Below are 27,348 nucleotides of genomic sequence, written 5' to 3'. Positions count from 1 at the left end.
TGCGAACAACCCAGAAAGGCTTATCCTCGTTTTGCTTGCCAGCTAACTCAGGCTTGCTGGCAGATCTTACGCCCTCACACACCCAGACCTGGGTCTTAGAAGGCCTGAGCCTACAGATGTTAATAGCTGGCTCTCAGAGTTCTCACCCTACTCCCTGGTTAGCCTGGCTTGAAGTTTGCTAGAGTAACACACACATTGCAAATGGGTTCATGACATAAATGGCTGTAGACAATCTCTCTGGCTGCTGGCTCCAGACACAGAAGCTCCTTTAACCCTTGTCATGGGCTTCCAGTTACTGAGTCAAACCTACTGGGCCTTCTAGTCTGGTCTGAAGGCTACTGGCGGACTATATGTATACATACCATGCAGAGAGAACACATGTTGAAGAATAGTTAAGAAAAGAGTTGAATGATGTTGAATCGATTGTATTGCAAAGCTTGACCAGATCAGTGATGCTTTTACCTGCCTCCCACCCCATTGTCCCATACTTGTTTCTTTCCCATTCACTTTGGGCCCTCCCTTTCTCCTATTTTTGACTCTTCCTCCCATTATTTCACACATGCTTTCAGTCCACCTCTAACATGGCCTGGAACACAAACCCTATGAGGACAGGCTGAGGGAGCTGGGGTTGTTTAGCCTGGAGAAGAGGAGGCTCAGGGCTGACCTCATTGCTGTCTACAACTACATGAAGGGAGGTTGTAGCCAGGTGGTGGGTGGTCTCTTCTCCCAGACAACCAGCAACAAAACAAGAGGACAGAGTCTCAAGCTGTGCCAGCAGAAGTCTAGGCTGGATGTTAGGAGGAAGTTCTTCACAGGGAGAGTGATTGGCATTGGAATGGGCTGCCCAGGGAGGTGGTGGAGGCACTGTCCCTGGAGGTGTTCAGGAAAAGACTGGATGAGGCACTTAGTGCCATGGTCTAGTTGACTGGCTAGGGCTGGGTGCTGGGTTGGACTGGATGATTTTGGAGGTCTCTTCCAACCTGGTTGATTCTATGCCATAATAAATTTGCTCTTCCACCAAGACCCAAGCTAAGCTTACTCCCAGTTCCTCATACACACAAAGATCTGTCTGAAGCTGCTCAGGGCTTTGCGTTGTTCACTCAGTGGCTGGAGAGCCCTGCCCTTGGATATTTTAACTGCCATCTGCTGCTCCTCAGGACTTGTGTGTCTATTTATTAATTTTCTTGTTTCTTGCCTTAGTCTTTTATGCTGAATGACCATTAACTAGATGATACTCCCTGAAATCAAATATCCTTACCTTCAACATTCCCTTACAATTATACTAATAATCAAATTACTTTTTTCACTGTGCTGAAATAATTTAGATGGTAAACAGCATCAGGCAGGACCTTTACTGTCTGTGATCGTATGTAATATCACACTATCAATTTGACTATAGTAAAATTGCAGACAGCCTAGAAATGTAAACCTTTGCTGAGGTTCATAATCAAAGCAGGAAAACTGTCTTGGATCATGTCTTGTGGTTCATGGTAACAGACCTGAGGTGTTCAAGAGCATGAGCCAAAGAAAAAGCAAACAATGAAATAGATTAGTTCTGAAACTATTGGGCTCTTTTGCCCATCTTTTGAGCTATAAGCTGGAAAACTAACTTGGCACAAAGTACTAAGAAAGTCTTTAGCTCACAGTCTGCTAGCAGTCAGGTTTTGTGGCTTATTTCCAAAATGGTACAAGTGATGCCCATAGCTTAAAACAACCTTGTGTAGCAGAAATGTTCCATGCTCCAGACAGGCTTTGTGAGGTCTGCAGGGGAAAGTGATTGAATGACTGAAGTGGAAGACTGCAACAGTTAAATATAAAAGGACGTGTATTTTCTCTTCTTTACCAGCTGTTGTATCAGGAATCTTCACGGATATATTTTTAGCTGTAGACAATCTGACCTACTCTTCAGAGCCATGGTGAATTTGAGGCTTTTTGCCAAATTTCAGGTTGGTACCCCAGCTAAGACAGCACTATGATGTAAGCTCTCTTGCTCTTACTTATCAGCTGGTTCTTGCATCAGAAAGTGATGACAGGAGATCAACAATTTCCCTGGGGACTCTGAAAAGACAGGTGATGGGAAAATTTTTCCACTGTGCACTGCCGTAACTGAATCTCTGTTGAGCAAAGAAACAGGTCTTTAAGAAACTCCACTTTGCATATTGCCATTTAGAAAGATGGTTTATGATTATTTTTCTCTTCCAGGTTGTAGACAAGTGTTTGTTCTAGGTGTTCAGCAACTGCGGTTGATGCTGACCCATCATTGCATTCCTTCTTTTGCAGTGTGCTGACACTTCCTTACCTCATCCTATACTATTTACTCCCTCTATCCTGGTAGCTCACTGTAAGCTGGACTATCAGCACATGAAGATGGATCAGCACATTATGTGTGCTCCACACAAGTATAACTTGTTGGACTTTAACATTTAGGCTAAGAGCACTGTAAGTCGTATTTTACTACATTTCTACAGAACATAGGCAGCAAACTGCACATATTTCCAAGTGTCGAGTGCTAGCAACACATAGCTGACAATGAGTTACATTTGATTTAGATGTCACATTAGAGAAGCTGGTGTCATACAGACTGATGAATTTTTGTGATTGAATGAAAGAAGGTTTAGATTTTATTGACAGTTTGGACTTTCTAAGACCAGGTTATTTGTTCTTAATTTCATAGCCTGGAGAGCATCACAGAAGATAAATAGCTTCTAGAAGCCACCTGAAGAAGGAAAGACAGTAGAAATTCAAATGAAGCTGCAGTAGTGAGGCCTTCACAAAAGCACAGTAAAAAAAAAAAAACAAGCAAACAACAAAGCAACAAACAAATACACCAAAACAAAACAAAATAAAATAATTTAAAAAACCTGAAATACCCCCCCAAACAAAACAAACCGATAAAATAAAAAGCCCCTGAAGTTATACTGGCAAACATATGAGGGGATATAAAATGAAATTAAAAAGAAGGATGGAAGGATGGAAGGATGGAAGGATGGAAGGAAGAAAGAAAGAAAGAAAGAAAGAAAGAAAGAAAGAAAGAAAGAAAGAAAGAGAGAGACAAAGAGAGAGAGAGAGAGAAAGAAAGAGAGAAAGAAAGAGAGAAAGAAAGAAAGAAAGAAAGAAAGAAAGAGAGAGAGAAAGAGAGAGAGAAAGAGAGAGAGAAAGAAAGAGAGAGAGAAAGAGAGAAAGAGAGAAAGAGAGAAAGAGAGAAAGAAAGAAAGAAAGAAAGAAAGAAAGAAAGAAAGAAAGAAAGAAAGAAAGAAAGAAAGAAAGAAAGAAAGAAAGAAAGAAAGAAAGAAAGAAAGAAAGAAAGAAAGAGAGAAAGAAAGAAAGAAAGGAAGGAAGGAAGGAAGAAAGGAAGAAAGGAAGAAAGGAAGAAAGGAAGAAAGGAAGAAAGGAAGAAAGGAAGAAAGGAAGAAAGGAAGAAAGGAAGAAAGGAAGAAAGGAAGAAGGAAGGAAGGAAGGAAGGAAGGAAGGAAGGAAGGAAGGAAGGAAGGAAGGAAGGAAGGAAGGAAGGAAGGAAGGCATTAACAGAGGATCTGGCATTCTGGTGGAAGAGTTTAAGCGAAATGGATCCTTTAGGGAACACAAAAAGCATGAGGACTTATGTCTGCTCCAGTTGCATAAAATGGACAGCATCAGTAATGACTTTAAAGGTTACATGGCTAAGACAACTATAACAGAAAAAGAAAAAAGAGGAGAGAAGAGGAGAGGAGAGGAGAGGAGAGGAGAGGAGAGGAGAGGAGAGGAGAGGAGAGGAGAGGAGAGGAGAGGAGAGGAGAGGAGAGGAGAGGAGAGGAGAGGAGAGGAGAGGAGAGGAATTAATTACCATTTTTGTAGATCACTGCATCTTCCTCTTTTGCTGCCATTCTGATGAAGGAAATATTCACGTGCTCTCCCTTGTTTGCTGTAACAGTTAATGCCACTGGGTGGAATGAGGCTGAAAACAGAACAGGAAGAAGTATGGGATAAATAGCAAAATTTATTGTCCCTATCTGGTCTTTGGGCCAAAAGCTAAAAATGGTTTACAACATGACCCTGACAAATTTTGACATTAAAATTTCTTTACGGCACACACTGATTTTTTTTTTTATCACCAGCAACCTCAAATCTATGTTTTGGCAAAGACAGAAGACTCACCTATACCCTAAACAAAAGACTGGAATATGAAATAAAAAATAAAGACATTGTATTTTAAGTGTGTAATTAGAAACACTTCCTAACTAGGAGCTCCAACTGGTTGTAAAACATTTTTCCAAGTTTCTTCATCCCTTGAGATATTTTAAGGGCAAATTGGATAGAATACTATAAAATGTTTTGCAGATAACAAGTTGTCACTGGCAAAGAAAGAGCCTGACTGGCTCAGTTCTTTTTTGGTTAAAGTTTTATGATGCAGTATACTGAAGATAGTTCAGGAGACCACAACCATGGAGGGTCTAAGGAAGACATAATAGGATAGAGTAGATCTCCCCTTTTGTTACTCCACCATGCTCTAGAACTATGGAGAGTGTTGGCTTGCACTGAGAACAAAGGGAAAAAAAAGCATAATTATACTCATTTTCTACCAAAATATGGCTAAATTAAAATAAAAAATCAGTGGGAGAAACTGTATGGATTGGTGGGGGTTGTTTTCAAATTTTCCAGATGAGAAATTGAAGTTCATTTTTCTACTTAAACAAAAAAGTGCTTTTTCACATTTGTGTCCAGTTTCTGATTTAAGAGAAAGGAGAAAGTAGAGACAGAGGGATTTTCACATATCTTTTTCCTTCTCTTTACCATTTCTAGTGGAAAAAAATGATCAGAATGTAACTGGGCAAGACATAGAAAATTTGGAAGAAATAGTACTTTTTGAAGTCAGTGAAATGTTTATTACAACATTATTTTGAAAGCAATCAAGGATGCTTCCTTTCGTGTAGCTGGGAAAAATCAAAGGAAAGGTGTGATGTGTTTTTGGGACATATTCAGGTTTTATGACCATCTTTAGCTCTGATTTTTTATGTCATGCTGTCATTGTCATGGCATTGTTGTATGGAAAAAATACAGAAAACCTAAAATGACTCAATGTTAACTTTCAGCTTTTTATCTACATGACTACTGAGCTCTTCATCTGAGTGAGAGTGTTACACCTGTGAGGCTGTGACACAGCCTCAAGCTATGCCAGGGGAAATTGAGGCTTGAGGTGAGGAGAAAGTTCTTCACTGAGAGAGTCATTGGACACTGGAATGAGCTGCCCGGGGAGGTGGTGGAGTTGCCGTCCCTGGAGCTGTTCAAGGCAGGATTGGACGTGGCACTTGGTGCCATGGTCTAGCCTTGAGCTCTGTGGTAAAGGGTTGGACTTGATGATCTGTGAGGTCTCTTCCAACCCTGATGATACTGTGATACTGTGATACCTTTGTCCTGTCTCTTTTTGTGCACCTTGGGGAGTTAGACATCGATTTTCACCAGCCTGTTTTTCTGAGTTTTTGAGGCTGTTTAGCCTTAGGGTTTCTCCTGTGCAAGTCCCTGTCCTACATCTTGTTCAGCTCCCAGGAGCCGGGTTCTGCTGCCACCTGTTCCCCAGTAATGTGAGTGCAATCTTTCCAACAGAAAGACCCACCTGAGACCCAGTTGGAAGAAACTTTTGAAGCTCCTAGTTGGCTCTGCACTTGCACAGGTTCCATTACTATGAAAGTCATGTTTATTTCTCAGGGAGTATTTTGTTTAAGGTACACATACAAAAGTTAGTGTGAAGAGCTGGTCTATGACATGGCTGTTTTTCTATAGCCGTGCCTCTTTTATTCAGTTATTCTTAAGAAAATTGTCAATAAAGTATACTTTACTTCATATGAATGGTCGCAGAAACCAGTTTTGGAATCTGTGGCTGGAAATTTGGTGGCAAAGAAATGCACAGGATCAGAAAGCAGAGGAAAAAAAATCATATGCTAAGTTTCTTTAATACTATATATGACACAGGGCTGTAAAATAAAATGAGCGTGCTGATGCTAAATCAAATTTTTTTGGAACCTGCAACTGTCTTAGTAGCTCCACAATATTGCTTTGCAAAATCTGAGGGAGAAAGAAAGAGGAAATTGCCATTGTCACAATATTCGAGGAAAGAGCATTTCAATACTTCCATTTCAGAACGGCATTTTAATTAAAAATCAAAGTGCTTGTGCTATGCTCTGTGATGTAAAAATCAATACATTTTAAAACTGGGTAAAAACAGAGACCTTTCTGTCAATCAAAGCCAACCTGCCTCCTAGAATTTTATGTCCTTGAGAATTTTGACATGGTGATGTCCTGTCTCAGACATCTCACAACACTTTGCAGAATGGAATGTCTATCTCCTGTGCAGATCCAATGTTCATGATCTGAGGCTCTGCCACACATTTTCATTCATTTGTAGGTGTTGCTGAGTTGATTTCAGCAGGACTCAAGCACATGCTTGGGAATCTGAGCATTTGTCATGTTTCCTAAGCACTGGTATCTGAACTTACATCTTGAGAAAGGGAGACTTCTAATGCAGAATAATGAAATAAGACCTTATCAGAAACAGGCAAACAAAAGCTGAAAGCAGTCCCAAGTTATTGTCAGCTCCTGAGTTAGAAGTTGTTTATGAATAACAAATGCACGTTTAAAATCATGATCTATTTAGGAAAAGAAAATTCAACAGCTTTCCCAGAAATGAATCCATAGTTACAAACGATCTTCAGTGATTTAGTTGCAGTGGTTTCTGGATTAAATTTAGTGAGGCACTTCTAACTGTTTCAACAAGATGTTAAACTTTTGTATTCCCATTTTCTTTCCTTTGCATGCTGTTTTGCTTAATCACACCACTTTTTCTTCAGAGTATTGTTGCAATGGGGAGGAATGCATACTCCCTAGTGGGCTAAGTTCCAACGTATTTTTAGATTGTGACTTGTATTTCATGATTTCATATCTTGAGTGTGCCAATTCCTTATAGAGACATAATGAACCAAGCTGCAGGAAAGGTGCCACAACACTCTGTGGCTAGCATTTCCATTATTGTCCCTTTGCCTGTTCTAGAGGGTTCCTGTGGGGGAAATTCGATTGTTTATATGAAAGGATACAGTTATTGTATAAAGAAATTGCATAAATGGTGTTTGACTAGATGCAGAACAGTTCTATTCTAGATATGTGCACCATAAACACTACAAGCATTACTCCTCGTGTACATACAAAGCATAATTTTTACCCTCCCATTGCATGTATGCCTATTACATGTCTATCTGTAATGCTACAGCATAAAGAATTCAGGACAATGGGCGTTCAGGATGGTGCAGGTGTAGAGCAAAACAGGACAATTATCTTTACCTGGTGTACAATAAAACTCTTCACTGTATCTGCAAGTCTGATAATGGGTACATCTCCCCTGGCGCAGCCTGAGGCTGTGTCCTCTCGTTCTGGTGCTGGCCACCTGAGAGAAGAGAGCAACCTCCTCCTGGCCACAACCACCCTTCAGGTAGTTGTAGACAGCAATAAGGTCACCCCTGAGCCTCCTCTTCTCCAGGCTAAACAATTCCAGCTCCCTCAGCCTCTCCTCATAGGGCTTGTGCTCGAGGCCTCTCACCAGCCTCGTCGAGAAAGTTCTTCACTGAGAGAGTCATTGGACACTGGAATGGGCTGCCCGGGGAGGTGGTGGAGTCGCCGTCCCTGGGGCAGTTCAAGGCAGGATTGGACGTGGCACTTGGTGCCATGGTCTAGCCTTGAGCTCTGTGGTAAAGGGTTGGACTTGATGATCTGTGAGGTCTCTTCCAACCCTGATGATACTGTGATACTGTGATAATCAGGCAGATGACAGTTCTCACTCAAGTGACTGGGTCTAAGCAAACCATTAATGTTTAGTGAGTGTTTCAACAGCTTCTTGCCCCCAGGCGGCAAAACAGTGGCTGGATTTTCACAAGTGCTCTCTCCTTCCTGTGCCTTTTGTGTCCTCAATGGGAAACTGAACTCTTGCTCAAATTGTGGCGTTGAAAAACACGTTCTGTCTTTAGAAATTATTCAGACATCAACAGCAAAGGGGGAAAAGGCCTATTTTTCCAACAACAGATGCTTTGCCAAACCTCACAGTCCTTCAGTGACCTCTTCTTCCTCTTTCTGTGCACTTTAATAGCTTTGAGAATTTCTGTAGCTCCTCTTTCTCACCCATCTAACCTGATTAGAGTATACATGTTCACCAACCAGTTGCTAGCTAAAATTTTGTCAGTGAAGGCTTTTATGGAGAAACTCTGAGTAATAAATTCAATCTCAGAAATTATTCGAACAAGCCTACCTAATTCTGGCATGAGTGTTGTGTTGTTTCTGATTAGAACAGCTTCTTTCACATAGGAGGCTCTCGATGTGTGATGAATTCCCTGCTCCTAGATGCACAATTGCCAAGTGCAAAAACCCTGATTGACTCTTCCACCCCTGAAGGTTGTTTTACACAACAGAGAGAGATGTGCTCAGGTCACTGGCATTCTTCCATAGGCAGAGTAACTCTGACTTTCCATGGACTGTTATCTTATCTCCTCCTCATTGCAGCCTCCTTAGAAACAATAGAGTTGTCAGCCTGCTCCTGCAGAGCCTTCTTGGTGATCAGCCCAAATCTTCAAAGACCACATTTGGTTAGAGAAAGCATAAACATGTTTTTGTCCTGTCCAAGTCTTGTTCCCTGCTTGTCTTATACTTTCTTCTAACTTCCCATATTGAGACACCAAATGTAACTCCTAAATTTGCTATATAATTTCAAAAGATACCAACAACAAATATGTCTCTTACTAAAACCTCATTAAAGAAAAAATGTAAGTGTCAAGCTTCCTCACAGACTAGCTGTCAGGGTACAAAACATTAGCAATTAGCAATTAGTGAAATCTCATAAAAATTGCCTGAAGTTTTGAAAACCTGATTTGCTACAGAAAATTAGCCAACTTTTTTTGACTTTTCTTTAGTTTATGGAGATCTCTGCTTTGGAACTTGTCCCTGAAATCTAATGAGTTCCAAAGACAGGTGAAACTTTGCACATAACAACATGTTCAGTGGCTAGAGTGCTGGATGTTGGAAATTTCACCTCCTCAGCTCACCATCTCCCCACTGTATCTGCTTTTTGTCCTGTGCATAGGCTTAAAATCAAAGCCAAGTCAATATCTGTAGTGGATTTTTTGGTGAATAACCTGCTCAGATTTTGGGAAACTTCCCTTAGGCAAGGTAGTTATTTTCTAGGCTCAGATGGCCCATTTATTCAAACAAACACACAAACAAACACCCCAACAAATAAAAAACAAACAAACAAACAAAAAAACCCAGCAGCAACAACAATAAAAAACCCAACAACCTAGTGATGTTTAGCTACATGCATCTCAGACCTGTCAAGACTTCAAAATGGAAGCATATTTAGAACATGAGCCAGCAGTGTGCCCAGGTGGCCAAGAGAGCCAATGGCATCCTGGCCTGCATCAGGAATGGTGTGGTCAGCAGGAGCAGGGAGGTCATTCTGCCCCTGTACTCTGCACTGGTTAGACCACACCTTGAGTACTGTGTTCAGTTCTGGGCCCCCCAGTTTAGGAGGGACATTGAGATGCTTGAGCGTGTCCAGAGAAGGGTGACGAGGCTGGTGAGAGGCCTTGAGCACAGCCCTACGAGGAGAGGCTGAGGGAGCTGGGATTGTTTAGCCTGGAGAAGAGGAGGCTCAGGGGTGACCTTATTGCTGTCTACAACTGCCTTAGGGGTGGTTGTGGCTAGGAGGAGGTTGCTCTCTTCTCTCAGGTGGCCAGCACCAGAACGAGAGGACACAGCCTTAGGCTGTGCCAGCGGAAATTTAGGCTTGAGGTGAGGAGAAAGTTCTTCACTGAGAGAGTCATTGGACACTGGAATGGGCTGCCCGGGGAGGTGGTGGAGTCGTTGTCCCTGGGGCTGTTCAAGGCAAGGTTGGACGTGGCGCTTGGTGCCATGGTCTAGCCTTGAGCTCTGTGGTAAAGGGTTGGACTCGATGATCTGTGAGGTCTCTTCCAACCTTGGTGATACTGTGATACTGTGAAATCAAGGACCTCTGCTGTGGAAAACCCAAGGCAAGAGTTACTGTAAGTGTTACTTCATGGGGTCACTGAGGCCAGTACTTACCTTATTTGCCACCTGACCTTGTGTTCCTGGCAGTAGCCAGATAGAGGCAGAACATCTACAGATGAATGACTAACCTCTACAGGCAAGTGACTAGCAGCTAGAATTGACTAGTTGTCTGTTTACTTTAGGAAAAACACATGGGCTTGAGCCAAACCTGTTTTTGTTTACCCCTGAATGCCTTGCCAGCTCTGGAGCCACATTTGGGCTCACTTGCATCAGCCAGGGATAACTGCCAGTCTGCAAACAGTGACATGCAAAATTCAGATCTAAGCACCATACAGTACCTCCCAGAGGCATCTTCATGGTGTGTATTCTTGTCACCTCATCCTTCAGTTTCCCTTCACAGTAATATGCTCCAATAGTTTCACTGGCCTGTTCCCTCTTCCACACCACCGTTTTGGCTGTTGCTCTCTTTGAATCTTCATTGACTTCCAGTGGTTCCCGGTGCTGGTTTGTCACATCCTCCTGGTCTCGGTCTATTGTGATGGACTCACGGGAACGCCATTTGGAAGTGATACAGATAAGTGATGTCTCTGAGTTGCCCACCAGAGGGAATGAATTGATCAATATGAGGTCCAGTGCTGCTTCCACCTTACCTAAAGAAAAAAGCAGCAAGTGAAAAAATGTCACTGTGAAGTTCAAGTATGTGCCTGATCAAATCAGCAGCTAAGCTGTTTCACTCAGTACTGAGGGCTTCTCTGCCTTGTGCCTTGCACAGCTCTTATGCACGATAGCAAGAACGTAAACTGACTCTTTTGTCACACTGACTTTAGGATTTACTTTCAATGTCACGAACAGATGGAGTTTGTCCTTCTCAGAAGGAAAAACACACCTCACAGAATTGTGGCCTTTCTTCCAAGAGCTGCTGCAGGGGGCCAAAGAAAACTGTGAATTGCAGGAGCAGATAGATTCTTGGAAAGACGTGTGCATAAATGTCCCAAGCAGGGTGCTTTGCTGGTAACAGTCAGTAGATCATAATGTTGTCAGTTTAATAGTGTTTATGTCCTTCACATGGATTTAACAAGTATGAATTGATGTAAAGCAGATATGTCTTTTGACTGTAGGAGAATTGGTCCTACTTCAAACACTTGGGCTTTGAGGTTTCTTTTTTTCAGCTGTTTTATGAATTTGGATTAATGATTTCATTAATACTCACGTTAACCCTTCAAAGCCCTAGCAAACAGCTGCAAGAGCCATGGCACAGAGAAACGTTCTTAAAAACAAAGAGCAAGCTGGCAGTACTACTAAACCCATTTTTTCTTTTGAGGTTAGGTTTAAATCAATCAAAATTACTCCCTTTGATTAATAGAACTGCCAGAAATACATGGAGATGGAAGTGCTTTGAAAAGTATAGATACAAGACTAATTAAAACAGTCTTTGGCAGAGTGCTGCAGATTTAGTTGTTCAAATGTGCATAGCAGGAGGGAAATACAGCTTCACTGTAATCAACAGTTTGCAAATAACAGGCGTTTCCCTTTGCTTTTGAAATTCAGGGTAAGGAGAAGGGAAACAGTAACATTTTTTCCAGCTGAAACAGGAACAATAATTGATTTCTTTTATTCATCACCTCTGTTCTCCTGCTTTGGTTACAAGTATATTTTGTATTTACACAGAGGGACCCAATATTCAGCTCTGCTCAGCTTCCAAATGATCCTCTGATTGAAAGGAAGGGCTACAGTCTTAGATAAGGAAGGTCCGAAGGTCTTAGTGCTGACTGCAGCCTTTGCGTGTGTCTCTGTACTTCTCTGAGCCAAGGGAGGAGGTCCTCTGCTTTCAATGCCAGCAACCACTCTGGGGACAGAAGTATCTTGACAGCACACTGACACTCACCACACCCAACCAGTCCACCATAGTTACTACCCTTTAATGTGCCCGCCCAGATAATTTGCAGTTACATAATGGAGAAACGAAACCTTCTGGAAAGGATGCAACAACCATTAAAGTAAATATTGCACAGAGGTGCAGCTCAGTGAAGTCGGTTCGTCCTGATGCAAGTTACAGAAAAAAATCCCTTTGAACAAAGCTAAAGAAGTGTGTGATAGAAATTAAGCCAGGCTGTTGGATTCAATCTGTAGGGAATTCATGACAATGTTTTTACTTTTATATAAGCAACATTTGTTCTCTTACTGTCCTGCAGGTGCAATTTAACAGTCACCAACACTGTAAGCAGAGGGATTTAGTTTGTACCAGCAAGGAATTCCTGCTAGGTAAAGATATTCTTAAAATAATCAACTGCAAGATCTTGATTTCTGCAATCTTCTGTGAAGCTCAGAATCAAATCTGTATCCAGACTCTGTGGTTTGATTTCATTATCTGTGTTGAGGTCAGGCATGGTGATGCAGATCAAAAATGAAATATGTTGATATCCCTGCCCAGCTTCTGCAGTACACAGAGCTACAGTTGTCTTTCCAATACAGAGACACAACTGCAAGATGCTAAGGTCCTTCAGAGGATGACTGCTCATACAGGGCTCCAGTTCAGTTTCTTTAGTACTTTGCTGTTCCTCTGACTTCCAACACAGGTTCAAAGGTGGAAATAGTGGCATTTTCTCTCCCTGCATCTGAACATTTTAACACACTGAGAAAACGCAGCAGGAGAAGTCTGAGTTTTGAGGACTAGTTTTCATGTTGCCTTTGATTACTACACATGACAAAGCAAAGCAGTATCATATCAGGCTCGTGACATTTGCTGCATAACTTTCTGTTTCTTTGCAGTAACACAAATCACGTAATCAAGGCGTAGAACAGCTGTAGCTCAGGCAAGTTGCTATTTGCACTTGTGATTGCTCCAGATGAATCATGGGTGGATGAGTATCGTTCTGACTGATGGTCTAAATATAAGTGGGGTTTTGTCATACCAAACACTGCAGAGTAAACCAGACACCTGTGTGAGGCAGATGGAGCACAGATGGAGTTTCAAGCCTTCCTGCAGAAACTCATGCATCTAAAAGGGAGTAGTATCTAGGTGTAAGTATGGAGTCATGCGCCAAATATGATTTGGCATCTGAGGCTTCACAGCTGGAATATATTTGAAGCATAAAATAAAAGTGAAAGTTTTGCACTAAGAAAAGGTGTGCTTTATGTGCATTTTGATAAAATAAAAAGCACTCTAGCAGCATGCTGACTTGAAGGCAACTCACTTGTCCCACTCAGAATCTATCAGGATCGGCATTTTAAAACCAGCCCAAGGTCTCTGAGGTGATAGGAAGACTTTGTTTGACCCCATTGAGAGTTGCTGCCTTCAGACTGTTGGGAAAAAACTCCAAAACAACCATACAGCTATAAAATACATGCAGGTTTTATGCCTAGGGATTCCTACAGCATCTCTTTCTGGTAATACAACTTAAACTAATCTAGCTGACCTTGCCAGAAAGAAAATTACCTAGTCTGGCAAAACTCTACCCTTGATGTTAGTGAAGACTTTCAGCATGTAAGGACCAAACAAGGACAACAGGATTTCTCTATCTGAGATAAGCACAGAAAATACTGACAGGAAATGGCCTGTCCCTGTACCAGTGAAAACCTTGTGTGCTTCCTTGAAAAAATCCTTTGGCTGCTGCCCTGGTCCGTGAAGAATTGACCTTATCAGGAAGGCAATTTGCTGTGTGTGCAAATAGAGGTTTTGGAGAGAGAGAGAGAGGCCTTGATAATGCTAATGGAAGATACCACACAGACAGGCTTCATTGTCCAGTATTTATGACATGTGTTCATTCTGGTGCAGTGCTCTGAGCTCTTCCAGCAGAGGGAAAATGGCATCTTCTAAACCAGTAAGTTTAAATAACAACACACCCACTCTAACCTGAATAGAAGAACGAATTCAGGCTGACTCTTCAGCCACTCTTAACTACGGTGCCATGCTGTCTCTTGCTAGGTGATACCTGGCTGTGTTCTTTCACAGGTTTTCTAGCACGTATTTTCCTGGGGAAATTGTACTGAGCAGGGGATCAGTGTGTATCACGCTATCTCTGTGGCCACGGTGTATTTTTGTTCCCTGCCACTGTGCCATTCATACAGGCACAAAGTCATCATGCTTTCTGAGCTGTATTGCACCAGCAAAACTCAGTTTTGGAAGAAGCAGCTCTCAAGTTCCCTGGAACACATCCCAGGCACAGATCTGCTCAAGAAGCAAGAAGAACTTTATCAAAGTTTAAAACATTACTTCCCTAAATCAGAATTGGTGACAGACACTAGTTTGGGAGTAAAACATGCATCAGTCTTGAGTTAAGAGTGTGTAATGCCACAGGTGAGTACAAACAGCAAGTCTTGTGAGAACAGCAAATTGTTATGACGCATCGTTTTGTCTCAGAAGGGGCTTGCCCTAATACTTCCATTGTTAAGCCTTTGTCTGGTCCTCATAAAAAGATAGAAATGCTTAAGACAATTGCTACCTAATGTGAGGCCGTTGCAAGGTTCCTGTGCACTCCATTTAATTTCTTTCACAACCCATCAGAGGATCAAGGTGAAAAAGCTAGAAAAGAGTCACTGGTGCAGGTTTGTTGGGGAGTTCCCAAAGAGGGTGCCCTAATGTGTCTCTCTAAGTAACTAAAAGGTAGAAAGATGCTTTCTCATATATGTTCTCCTTAGGCTTAGCTACCCACAAGAAAGTAAAGTGGAAAACAGCCTATCAGTAGACACAGCTTGCTCATATATATGGCCAAGGGGTCAGCCCAGCCAGCATGGGTTTAGGAAGGGCAGGTCCTGCCTGACCAACCTGATCTCCTTTTATGATCAGGTATCCAGCCTGGTGAATGTGGGACAAGCTGCGGATGTAGTCTACTTGGACTTCAGCAAAGCCTTTGACACTGTCTGCCACAAGAAGCTACTGGCAAAACTGGCAGCCCATGGCTTGGGCAGATTCACTCTGATATGGGTCAAGAACTGGCTGCACGGCCAGGCCCAGAGAGTGGTGGTGAATGGTGCCACATCCACTTGGCAGCTGTCACTAGTGGTGTCCCCTGAGGATCAGTGCTGGGCCCAGTCCTATTCAATATCTTTAGCAATGATCTGAATCAGGTGATTGAGTCCAGCATCAGTAAGTTTGCATATTACACCAAGTTAGGTGCTGATGTTGACCTGTTGGAAGGTAGGAGAGCCCTGCAGAGGGACCTGGACAGGCTGGATGGGTGGGCAGAGGCCAATGGGATGAGATTTAACAAGGCCAAGTGCAGGGTTCTGTACTTTGGCCACAACAACCTCAAGCAGCGCTACAGGCTGGGGACAGAGTGGCTGGAGAGCAGCCAAACAGAAAGGGACCTGGGGGTACTGGTAGATAGTACCTGAAGATGAGCCAGCAGTGTGCCCAGGTGACCAGGAGAGCCAATGGCATCCTCGCCTGTATCAGGAACACTGTGGCCAGTAGGATGAAGGAGGTTATTCTTCCCCTGTACTCAGCACTGGTCAGGCCACACCTTGAGTCCTGTGTCCAGTTCTGGGCCCCTCAATTCAAGAGAGATGTTGAGGTGCTGGAATGTGTCCAGAGAAGGGCGACAAAGCTGGTGAGGGGCCTGGAACACAAACCCTCTAAGGAGAGGCTGAGGGAGCTGGGGTGTTTAGCCTGGAGAAGAGGAGGCTCAGGGGGGACCTCATTGCTGTCTACAACTAGCTGAAGGGAGGCTGTAGCCAGGTGGGGGTTGGTGTCTTCTTCCAGGCAACCAGCAACACAACAAGGGGACACAGTCTGAAGCTGTGCCGGGGAGGTCTAGGCTGGATGTTAGGAGGAAGTTGCCAGAGAGAGTGATTTCCCATTGGAATGGGCTGCCCAGGGAGGTGGTGGAGTTGCTGTCCCTGGAGGTGTTCAAGAAAAGCCTGGCTGAGGCACTTAGTGCCATGGTCTAGACGACTAGCTAGGGCTGGGTGCTAGGTTGGACTGAATGATCTTGGGAGTCTCTTCCAATCTGGTTGATTCTATGATTATATGACTAAACCAGTGCCAACATGATAGGTAATGCTGGAAAAGGACAAAGGGTGTGGGAAAGCTTGAGTAGGACAGGCTTGTAGTTCAGCTTCAGCTGGCTGGATTTACAGCTAGATAAATATAGGCCCTACCACCCAGAAAGTACTTGCAAGTATGAATAAGTATGTCCATAAGAAGGATGGGCCTTCTAAGTTGCATTGTGAAGCTACTACATATGCTGTGTGTAGTTTGTCTGCATTTGTCAAGCTGAAGTGTGTAAAATAGCATAAGTAATCAATTAGCCTTCATAGGATACATCTGTGCATGAAACATCCATAAAGTTAACTGTTGAGGCGCATCTGTTAATCTGGGCTGCTGGGTAGACTGCAAAACAGTTTACTCTCACTTTGCCAGTTACTGATCTTTGTTAATAGTGGGAGATGTTTCTGGTGATGAGCACGCTTTGTGACTAACAAGGTCTCTTACCAGTGGCCAGTCTGGGAAGAACAGCTAGGAGGTAATACAAGAGAAAATCATCAGCTCGATCAAGAGTGTGGATGGAACTGTGGTGTCAAGAGAAACTTGTTACACTCCAAAGGCAAAATGCATGAAGCCACTTCACTAGACAGGCTGACACAAGGAAATAGTGACCAAAACCCCAGGCAAACACAATACCAACCTTGAAGCAAGAAGTTGCCATATATCACAGTTCAATGCAGAAACGTAATTTGCGAACATATCTTTCAACAACCCTTTCAGAATGTGGTGCATGTCTGATATCTTCACATCCTAAAAGTGTTTGCAGTTCCTAGGGATAAATTCATTTCTTAAAAATTTCTTCATGATATGGCCCATATCTAGCTTATTGGTGCATCATCTTAGTTTGAGTGTTGGTTGGAGAATAGTTATCAAATTAGTACTCTGACAAATAATCCTCATTTAAAACTCTGTGGAGGAGAGTGTACAGTTCAGACATGAGCTGATTCTTTGCTCTGTGTATCCATTGAAGCTGCAGTGGAACAGCAACTTAAATGTGATCTTACCACTAACACAGATTAGATACTGTCTTTGGAGAACAGTGCTTCACTGCAATTTCTTTATGATTTTCCTCCCTCCAGTCCTAGGCAGCTGTCATGTAACATGGGGAGCTGATTTTGGAACTATCCATCTGTCTTACACAAGCAGTAGGTGTGTTTGGTTTTGGTTTATTTGTTCTGTGCCTATCCAACACTTCCCACACCACAATGGCTTATTGGTCTTCCACAGAAAACTGAACAGGGGTTTTGTATGTTAGTAGATAGGTCTAGCCTAAGCAGGCTCGAGTCAAGCTGACCAACACAGAGCAAGTTTTCAACACAGATAATTCTTTCAAAGGACCAGCTCTACGTCTCCACTGCCCCAGAGCTAGCTGCTCAGTTGCAGTCAGTCTCTCTGACTTCTGTGATCCCTTTTGTTCACCTAAGGCCTTCCAAATGAATTTTTTGTGGGTGTTAAACCTTCTCCACAAAATGTTACGATTTCATCTCATTTCCCTGAAATGAAATTTCAGCTGAAAAGGAATTCATCCAGCCATCTTAATTATGAATAAATAGACAAATGTCCTAACACGTAATGTGTGTATACGCATGAAGTATGTATCTAAAACAATAGCATGTGTTAACGCTTTTGACTGTAGTGTGTTTTCACTTCACTCTTTCATATGTCATTCCTCTGGGTCTGATGCAATGCCTTTTCACTTCTAACTATTCCCAGCTGCTGAAACGGCCTTTGGGGAGACAGGGTTCCTGAGAGCTACCCTACCTCCCACTAGGTCCTAACCACGCACACACCAAAATCAGACTCTAAGGCTTAGAAACAAAAGAACTGGGGAGAATTAGCCCACTTCTGAATTTGAGCTTGGGGTGAGTGCACAGAGCTGCCTACATAGGCTCAAGATGTTGGTTTTGGCTTCCAGCTGCAGAGTCATGGAATGATGAATTAGGTCACAGCTGGAACTTTTTCTTTGCAAATATGTAGCCAACAATGTAACTAAAACAAAACAGCTCCCTTTCCTCCCTAAGACAGATCCATCGATTTTGCAGTTGTGGTTGTCCTAACAGAAATACCAACGTGAAGCAGGTCAAAGACACAGCCTGTGGCAGGCCCATCGCTTCTGGAGTATATGAGAGTTAAGCTCTCAAGCAAAGTCTCAGTTCCATGAAAACCTCAGACACATGAAAAAAAGGCACCAGGAAGCTGCTCCCTCCGGATGAGTATCCAAAATGTGGCAGCAGATGCAGTTACGGGGGTCACAAATCAAATACATTTCAGGACTAAAGTTTGAAATCAATGTTCAAAATTCTCTTGCAATCCAAATGAGCAGTTTGTTAATTTAGGTGTCTGAAAGGTTATGTGCCAGCATAATGTCTAGTCAGCATAATTTTGAAAAACCTGATATTAAAATCTCAAGCATGGTTTGTGTCCACTGATTTGGCTCAAAACCCCAACACTGCAGCTGCAGGACAAACTGAAGTTCAGATGCCATTGTGACTGTGCAAGTATCTTGAAGATACTTGCACAGTCTGAGTCCATTTAATTAAGAGAGTGACATTCATGTTCACTTTCACAGGGGCTTTCTTAATCTATGTTAAGCTTTACAGGAGAAAAAACAGTCTTGAAACAGAATTATTAGAACTTTCCACTCTAAACTAAAAATTATGATTTCCCATAATTTTGGAGGACCTGCAAGCCTTTGTAACAGTGCTTGTATGGCTGGTAACCTATGTTCAAAGCTGTTTGACTTTCAGTGTAGGAGAATTAGTCACATTATAATGACAATATATCCAAATTATAGGGTTTTGTTTTGTTTTGTTTTGTTTCATAACAAAGAAAGCACAGCAATCAACAAGGATGATAGAGAGCTATCACTGAATGCCACTGCACTGTTAGCTCCACTGTTACCCTTTCTTAAAAGGCTAATATAACATTTTTGATTTTTTAACCATATATGGGTCCAACAGCTACATCACACACACAAAAAAAAAAGCCAAAAAATCCCCCAAAAACCCAGACCAGTATTTTTAGAAACTCACTGGCTTGAAGATTATTGGTAGAGCAAAGCTATGGCTCAGAAGATTCTGCCTGTCTTGAAGAACAGAGGCATATGACAATGTATTATATTGTCAGAAATAGTCATAGAAATATGTTTGAAACTGGTTTTGATTGTTGCTGGTTTGCACTGGTGGTGGCCCTCGCACTAAAATAAGGCTCACACATGGAGCCATGCTAAAGTAAGGCTCACATATTTCTAAGAGTTAGCCCACTGTGAGCAGCTGCAAACTTCCAAACCTTCTGCTGAAACTTCCAGACCTTCTGCTGATGTTATCAAGAGGCAAAAGGCAAGTTCTGACACTCATTCCTTGCTTCGTTCTCTGTATTTAATGTATTCCAAAGGGATGCATTAAATGTGCAGCTCTTCTTTGATCAGGACATAGCAGATGGCGCCTAGCTGCAAGTCTGGTGTTTGAACTGGGATGGATGTCAGGATCCTTTTGACTCTACAAAATGTTGACTGGAGTAGAATCAACCAAAATAAAAGATGTGTTAACGCTCAGCTTAGTTTTAAGAATCTCAACAGGACTAAAACTGATCCCTTGTCAATGTAATTAAACATTTGCTGTGGCAAGCAGTGACTGCATATACAGAGCAAACAGTGAGCATTCGGGTATATTTGGGGTGTTAACAGCCAGATCAGATCTTTAGCTGAGAATGGATATTAAAATTAAACAAAACCAAACAAAAGCAAAAAAAGACAAACCAACAAAACATAAAAAAAAAAAAAATCTGCAACAAATGAAAGCTAATCAACTGAGCAAACAAAAAACCCCAAACCCCAAACAACAGCAAACTAACATCAAATCAAAGGTCTTTTCTTGTAACGGGAGCCAAGGCGATGGTTTTCACCTTGGAAAATGGTGGAGTGGATTTCGTGCCTACCCTGCACACACCCAGAGAAACCCACGCTCCTCAGGGACAAGGTTAGGGCAGTCTGCTGTCAGTGCTGTATAAAGGCTCCCCTCTCAGGGAATGCCATTCCTGCCTTCCTGGACTCCGCCTGCAGTATCTAGAGAAAAGCGGGCTCGCATTGTCTTCCACCGCTTGCCCCAGGAAACATGATATCATTCTCAAACAAAAGCGGGAAAGCTGACAGATCTATCGAGATGGGTGTGACTACAGCACACACCTCGCTGCTCAGCCCCTGTGGAAAAGGCAGCGGCTGGTAGCCCTCCAGGACTGAGCTCTCTGCGCTGTCTGCGCTTACAGCTGATCTCCGCAGCCAGCTTTTGCTTCTCGCGTGCTTAATGAATGCCTATTGCGCGCTGTATCAGTCAGGCTTGTGTGCAGAGAAACAGGACAGACGAGGAAAAAGAGTTGGACTAACTGGACTTTCTCTTCTTCTCCATCCATAATGCTCATAGCACCGGGTACTTCCTTAAAACAGAAAGCTGGAAGGCTAAATAGCTTGAATGAGTGTGTGGCTAAACAATCAAGAGACTCAAGCCACAGAAGAGGAACTGATAAATAATACACAGCCTGTTACAGCACTGGCTAGGTGACAACACTTCCAAGCATATGTTCAACAGATTTCAAGCATTTTTTTTTTTTTAATCCTGTATTTATCTCTGGCCTTTTACAGTAGCCAAAAGTGACACCTCAAACCCATTTGTTCATAATTTTTCCTCATTAATAGCATGCCTCTAATCAAGAAGTCCTGGATAATTGTAAAGCAAGTTACACAGCAAAGAGGACTTTTAATATTTCTACTTTCTGGTTTTCATTGCAGCACAATCTGTAGTGTTACAGCATATTACCTTTTTTACCCTGAAACAACATATGCATATCTAAATCAAATGGCTAGGAATGTGATAAGACTAAATGGTTATTATATGAGTTGTGTTTCTCTTTTATGGGTTTTGCTTGCTATGTTACCTAGAAGACACTGCCTAGAAATTCAAAGGCAATATTCAATTGCTGAGCAACTAGGAATCTGAAGACCAGAGGCTTCCCCAGGGCTCTGCTTGCCATTGCTTCAACAAAGCGTTCCTTAACACTAGTGCTCTGAATAGTAAAGATTTTCATTAGTATAATCTTACTGTATACCTTTGTGCAGATGTCTCATGACCAGCTTCTGACTTTCTGAGCTAATGGCATTTGCTGATAATACTGAATCATTCTTTAGTTGCATTTGAGATGTTACTAATGGGTTTTAAATAGTTTGCATTTTTCTGCTCTAGATTTCAGTAGTGGAATCCTATCTGAAAACTTGCCTAAAATCAGATACTGGAATACCAAGAGACATCAGCATTTCCTACCAAGGAAGTCAGTTAATCAAGTTAGTCACAGAAAAAAAAATCAAAACATTTAATCTGTATTTAGAGCAGATGTTGTCGGGGACAGACACCAACGGATTCAAAGTAGTGACCTTCATGGAAAAGTTAATACCATTGGACAGACAAGGAAACCTGTTGCAGTGTGTGTCAGCAAACGACTTCAACAATTAAAAAGATGTAGCAGTGGATTCTACATGTAACTAAATCCACACCAGCAGTTTGGCCACAATCCTGCCCTCAGTCTCTGTTACAGAACTGCACAGAGGTAAGAGGACTCACTGAAACAAATACACGTGCTTAAATCAGTAAAGAGAAGTGCTGCAGCAAGGAGTCAGGAGTTGTGTGTTTTGTCTGCACATCGTGTGAGAAACAAGAAAAGCATGGCAGGTCGACCACAGATATTAAAGCAAAGGCTTACCTGAAATCATCAGGCTAAATCCATAGAGAACTAGATGTGCTAAAGGGTCCATGCTTTCCAAAATATATCCATCCAGTTCTTAGAGCTGCTCATGGAGTATCCTTTCCTTGGGGTAGATATTTACTGGTTACTCTTCTCCTGCATGGTACGCTGTTTACAAGTCACAGACAAGAAATCATAGCACTGGCGTGGGCTGGAACAGTTTCATTGCTGTCTGAGTACAGGGAGTTTAAGTTCCTTTTTCCTGTTTCCTTTGTAGATTAGGATGGGATAGGCAGGATCTTAAAGGCATGTTTGTATCAGCAGGACTGCAGGGCAGTGCAAATCCCCGTCCATCCCTCAATACATCAAAACAGTTATCTGGAACTGCTGAGAAGCAGGGGACTGCTGTTGGTCACAGTCAGCAGAATAGGAACAATGATGGCATCCTCGAGTAGGCGGGAGAGAGAAAGTAAAAAGTCCTCCCTCCACCTATGTGCAGTAGGTGGAAAATGCCTTTCTCTTCTTGAAGTGCAGATCTGCCAGTTCCTCAGGATGCTATCAGCCTCTCCCTTACTTATTTAATCCATGTGAAAGCTGCTGGCTTCACCACATCTCAGCACACTAACAAAAATGTGGAGTAAAGAGTAATGAAACCACTAGCTGAATCTAGTGTAGACCAAAGCCAGCCACAATCCATCATGCTACTCCATTAATTCTTGTGCTTTACTGAAAACTATTTCCCCCTACATTTGACAATTGGAAACAGACTGAAAACTTGTTGTAATAATAAATCTCACACAGAGTTATTATGACCTCAGTGGGATCAAAATGCCACATCACTCAGGGGGGCCTCAAATCTCAGAAGCTGAAGTAAAACATAAAGAAAAAATACTAATTACATCACAAAAAAAAAAAAAAAAAAAAAAAAGCCAACACAAAAAAACAAATGGAGAGGCAGCATTCAACTCTATAAACAGAACTGCAAATAAGGGACAATTTTATTTACCCCTAGACTAAATATAACCCATGACAATGTAGCGTTTTGAAAGCCCTGCAGTTTTGCCAAGATGCTAACATCCAGAATGACTTTTACAGAAAGTACAGAAAAGCTAATGCTCAGCATCATTTTGGAAATGAGCTATGAGTTGGTTCTACTTTTATCTGATTTCCTTAGGAAGTCCTTTCAGCCTTCGATTAGTGTGGATTTCACAAAGGAAGTCCTTTACACCCAAGATCTGTTGCCACGTGGACACAGGGGTGTCACCTACAGGAGATTTCAATGCATTAGCCAAAAGCTGCCCTGCAATAAAAAGTGTAATTGAAAACCAAGGGATGTAAACTGAAAATACTCCCTGCATGCAAAATCAGACTGTGAAGTTCAAATACTACCAAAAATTCTTTTTAAGTCTTAAAGGAGGAAGGATACAAGACAGTTATCTGGTCTGGTTCCAGATCAAAGTACACACATGGATTTTGTCCATCTTTGATTTTTAAGAACGTTTTCTGCTGCTCTTAGACATGAAGAGGTAATGATTATCCATGCTCCAATTAGCCAGCCTTTATAAGCCTATGGGTATAAGCCACTCCAATATCAGAATACATAGTGCATTACCAGATAATAACTATTGCCACAAGTCCTATCCGGTGGATAACTCTCTGTTGCTCATTTAACCTGTTCTAGCATGGCTTATCCTTATCCATGATTTTTGTTTTCAGTGTCTTTTGATTTGCCTAGGTAGAGCGGGGTGGGATGCAGAACAACTTTGGTCAAGGCTGGGGTTCTCCAGATTGTTATTGTGAGCTTAGTGGCCTTCTTAAACGTCACTTAAAACTCACTCTCCAAGTTCTTAAACAGGTCACTGAGAAGAAAGATACCATGCCTTCATATTTAATGCACCTAAATGCCAAGCAAAGCATACTGACTGATGCTGATAATGATTTTGCAGCATGCACAATTAGTCAGGTCAGCTATTCACTATTTTTCGAAGAATCCATTTGTGTCTTCATCTGTCGTGACAAGGTAGCTATCTCCAGAATGAGAGTGGTCAGCCTAAGCGTGCAATACTTCACAAATACAAGAAGGTCACAAATAGAATCATCATAGAATCATACAATCAACCAGGTTGGAAGAGACCGCCAAGATCATCCAGTCCAACCTATCCCCCAGCCCTATCCAGTCAACCAGACCATGGATGAAGCTAGAAGAGAGGAAATACTTATCCAAGTAGGGATTTGGCTGGAATATCAGCCTCAGCAGGCTTATATGTTTGATTTGTGTTCCACCATATTATTCCATGTTTTAAGAAATAAAGAATAGCATCTATGATTCAACAAATACTTAAATACTTTGCAACATATAGTAAGTGTTTAAGCTTAGATATGCTTCCATGTGGAAGGCTTTTACATTCCACAGTTTGATTATTGCTCTCACTGATATCAGAATTAACCATATGCTAAGTTGTTCCTGGACTGTGAAATTTAAAGGCTTTCACTATTCTGGCTTATATATAACTCCTACTGCAGTGTCTGCCAGCCCTACTTTCCATATTTTCACCTTTATGTTTAGTATTATCAGAGAAAGAGTCTTCCTAAAAGTTGATCATACCAACTTCTTATCCTGTGAACTAATATGATATGAGCATTTCTGATTACTGGACAATGCAGAAGTGCAGTGTAATTGTCTATCCCTTCCACCAAGCAGCAATGATATCACAATAGCATCCCATTCACAAATCCATTTCTATCTAGTCCTCAGCTTCTGTTGATGGATCAACAAATAAGAGGATCCTAAATCTCAGTCTGCCTTCATTATTTAGGAACAGATGAAGAGGGGAAAGCCTTGTGGCCAAACCAGTTTGCCATTAAAATAAACTGGACTAAAAGTGAGGATGGCAGGAAGTATAAAATATGATATTAAGTTAATCTAGGGTTTGGAACTGGATTTTATAATCATCTACCTGCCAGATCTGGTGCTAAATCATGCTCCTTGCCAGCACATTCTTGTGTTTTTTTAACACCTCCAGGGATGGGTATTCAGCCACATCCCTGGGGAGCCTTTTCTAGTGCTTAAGAATACATTTTGGTGAAGATGTTTCTTCTAACATTGAATCTAAACTTCCCCTGATGCAACTTGAGACCATTTCCTCTCATTCTATCCCTTGTTAGTAGAGAGAAGAGACTGACACCCAACTTGCTATAAGCTCCTTTCAGGTAGTTGTAGAGACTGATAGAGTCTTTCCTCAGCCCCATTTTCTCTACCCGAAACAGTCCCATTCCTTCTTTAGACCCTTCTTCTCTCCACCATTCCTTCTTCAGACCCTTCACCAGCTTCATTGCCCTACTCTGGACCTGCTTCAGTGCCCCAATGCCCTTTTTGTAGTGACAGGCCCAAGAGTAAACCCAATACTCAAGAAGTGGCCTTATATGGAGGTGGCCATGCTATTCCTGACACAACCCAGGATGCCACTGGCTTTCTTGGCCACCTGAGCATACTGCTGGCACATGTGCAGCTGGCTGTTAACCAACATCCCCAGGTCTTTCTCTGTTGAGCAGCTTTCCAGACACTCTGCCACAGTCCTGGAGCACTGCATAGGGTTGCTACAAGTCAAGTGTAGGACCTGGCACTTGGCCTTGTTGAGTATCATATGGTTGGACTTTGCCCATTAATCCATCCTGCCCAGGGCCCTCTGTAGAGCCTTTCTACCCTCAGCTTAGTGTCATTGAAGAGAACTGTCCCAGTCCTGAGCTCTGGGAAACACTGCTAGTGGCTGCCCACCAACTGGATTTCACACCACTCACCACCACTCTGGGCCCAGCCATCCAGTCAGATTTTAACCCAGTGATGCATCTGCCCATTCAAGCCGTGAGCAGCCAGTTTCTTCAAGAGGATGTTATGGGAGACGATGTCAAAGGCTGCACTAAATTCCAGGTAAACAGCATCTACAGTCTCTCCCTCACCTACCAAGTGAGATGGCTTGTTGTAGAAGGAGATCAGGCTGATTAGACAGAACCTGTGCTACATGAAGCTGTGCTGACTGAGCCTGATCAGCTGCTGGCCCTCCACATGCTGCATAATGGCACTCAAGATGCCTTTGCCCTGTGGCCTTCCCTTGCACTGAGGTCAGACTGACATGTCGTTAGTTTCCTGAATCCTCTGTCTAGTTGCATGGGGGCCTAAGCAGGGCTCATTGAGCAGTGTGCCTTTGTGGCCAAGAAGGACAGAGACATTCTGGGGTGCAGTAAGAAGAGCGTGACCAAGTTTGGGGAAGAGAAAACTGAGAGGTCATCTTACCAATACTTAGAAATGTCATGAGGATGGGGCTCATGTGGAGTGAGTAACAGGACAAGAGGCAGGAAGTATAAACTAGAGCATAGGAGGTTTCACTTGAACTGATGGAGAAATTTCTTTCCTTTGAGGGTGATGGAAATTGGACAAGGCTGCCCAAAGAGGTAGCAGAGTCTCTTTCTCTGGAGTCTTCCAAAACCTGCCTGGAGACATTCGCATGCAACCTGATCTAGGAGTACATGCATTAGCAGGGTGGTTGGACTAGATGATCTTCAGAGGCCCCTTCCAACCTCTACCATTATGTGGTTCTATGATTCTGTGATTCTATGATTTTACTGGTCTGGCCAATGCACATGCCCATGGCTCATCCTCAGACAGGTACGCAGCTGTATTTGGGCTCCACAGACCACACCCTTTGTCTTTTCTGCAAGTACTCAGAAAGACTAGGAAAGGCTGTCAAATTTCTTGTGATTTTTTCAAGTGCTCTCCTTAGTTTTGTTGTTGGTTAAGTGTTGATTCATATATACCAGCATTCACCTCTAAACACCCATCACAGCAGCTTATGTGAGTTTTTGAATTGGTTGCAGCAGGGAAACAAACCGTGTTTCAACTTGTAAATAGAACCCTAACATTAAGCATGGCTTTTCATAACACTGTTTGCTGAGGGCTAATTTTATGATATGTCAAGTGCCCTGAAGTCCTGACACCAGGCTTTCCTCTTTAGATAAGCAGCACACTTGTCTCAAGGACAACCCATTCACACATGCTGCAGCACGTGGAAAATGTGAGGAGGAAAAAGAAACAATGCCACTTTGCACTTCTTTAATCAGGTAGATGTGTGAGCAGAAAACACATATCCTCTTGCAGTGTCTGGCTCTGTTATGTTTTTTGGATCCAAGCCATTACTTCGGCCTTGATGTGATGTTAATATGAGTTAGTAGCAGGCAGTAAAGGAACTTCAGGAATTACTACTCACCACAGTCAGCTAATGTAAAGCAGAGGCTCATAAATGACAGACTTTAAGGTTTGTTTGGGTGGTTTGTTTTTTTTTTGTCAGATATTGTTCTTCCCTATAGAATAACTTATGTCACTGAGGCCAGCCACAGCCCCTTAAGCTATCTGATTTAGATCACCTCGAAGTGAGAGCCAGGTAGCCAGCCAGAGGACACATGCTGGTGCTGGTCTAAGAGGTCAGGACAGAGACTGTCTCTAAAGGTTGCAGCAGCAGTGTAGAAACTGGAGAAAGATAAAGATTTCTGTGGCACAGAGTTACAGTTAAGTCACACCTTTGTGGAACAGACAGTGAGTG

The 27,348-nt window shown here is 42.4% G+C and overlaps 1 protein-coding gene across 3 annotated transcripts in view; it reads right to left on the bottom strand.

Annotated features, from left to right (window-relative positions):
• TEK (TEK receptor tyrosine kinase) overlaps positions 1–21,966 on the bottom strand; it is a 52,075-nt gene extending 30,109 nt beyond the window's left edge. For all 3 annotated transcript variants that reach the window (XM_064140135.1, XM_064140133.1, XM_064140134.1), the window contains exons 1-3: positions 21,773–21,966; positions 10,377–10,688; positions 3,824–3,934 (exon numbers count right to left, since the gene is read on the bottom strand). In XM_064140135.1, the coding sequence (XP_063996205.1) occupies positions 3,824–3,934; positions 10,377–10,688; positions 21,773–21,824 (475 nt within the window). In that variant the 5' untranslated portion in view covers positions 21,825–21,966. The remainder of the gene's footprint in view (positions 1–3,823; positions 3,935–10,376; positions 10,689–21,772) is intronic.
• Between the last annotated feature and the right edge of the window lie 5,382 nt (positions 21,967–27,348).

This window comes from Pogoniulus pusillus, chromosome Z, assembly GCF_015220805.1.
Source record: "Pogoniulus pusillus isolate bPogPus1 chromosome Z, bPogPus1.pri, whole genome shotgun sequence".
Taxonomy (NCBI): Eukaryota; Metazoa; Chordata; class Aves; order Piciformes; family Lybiidae; genus Pogoniulus; species Pogoniulus pusillus.
Note: the sequence above shows the minus strand (reverse complement) of the source record. Positions and strands in the feature narration are given on the sequence as shown.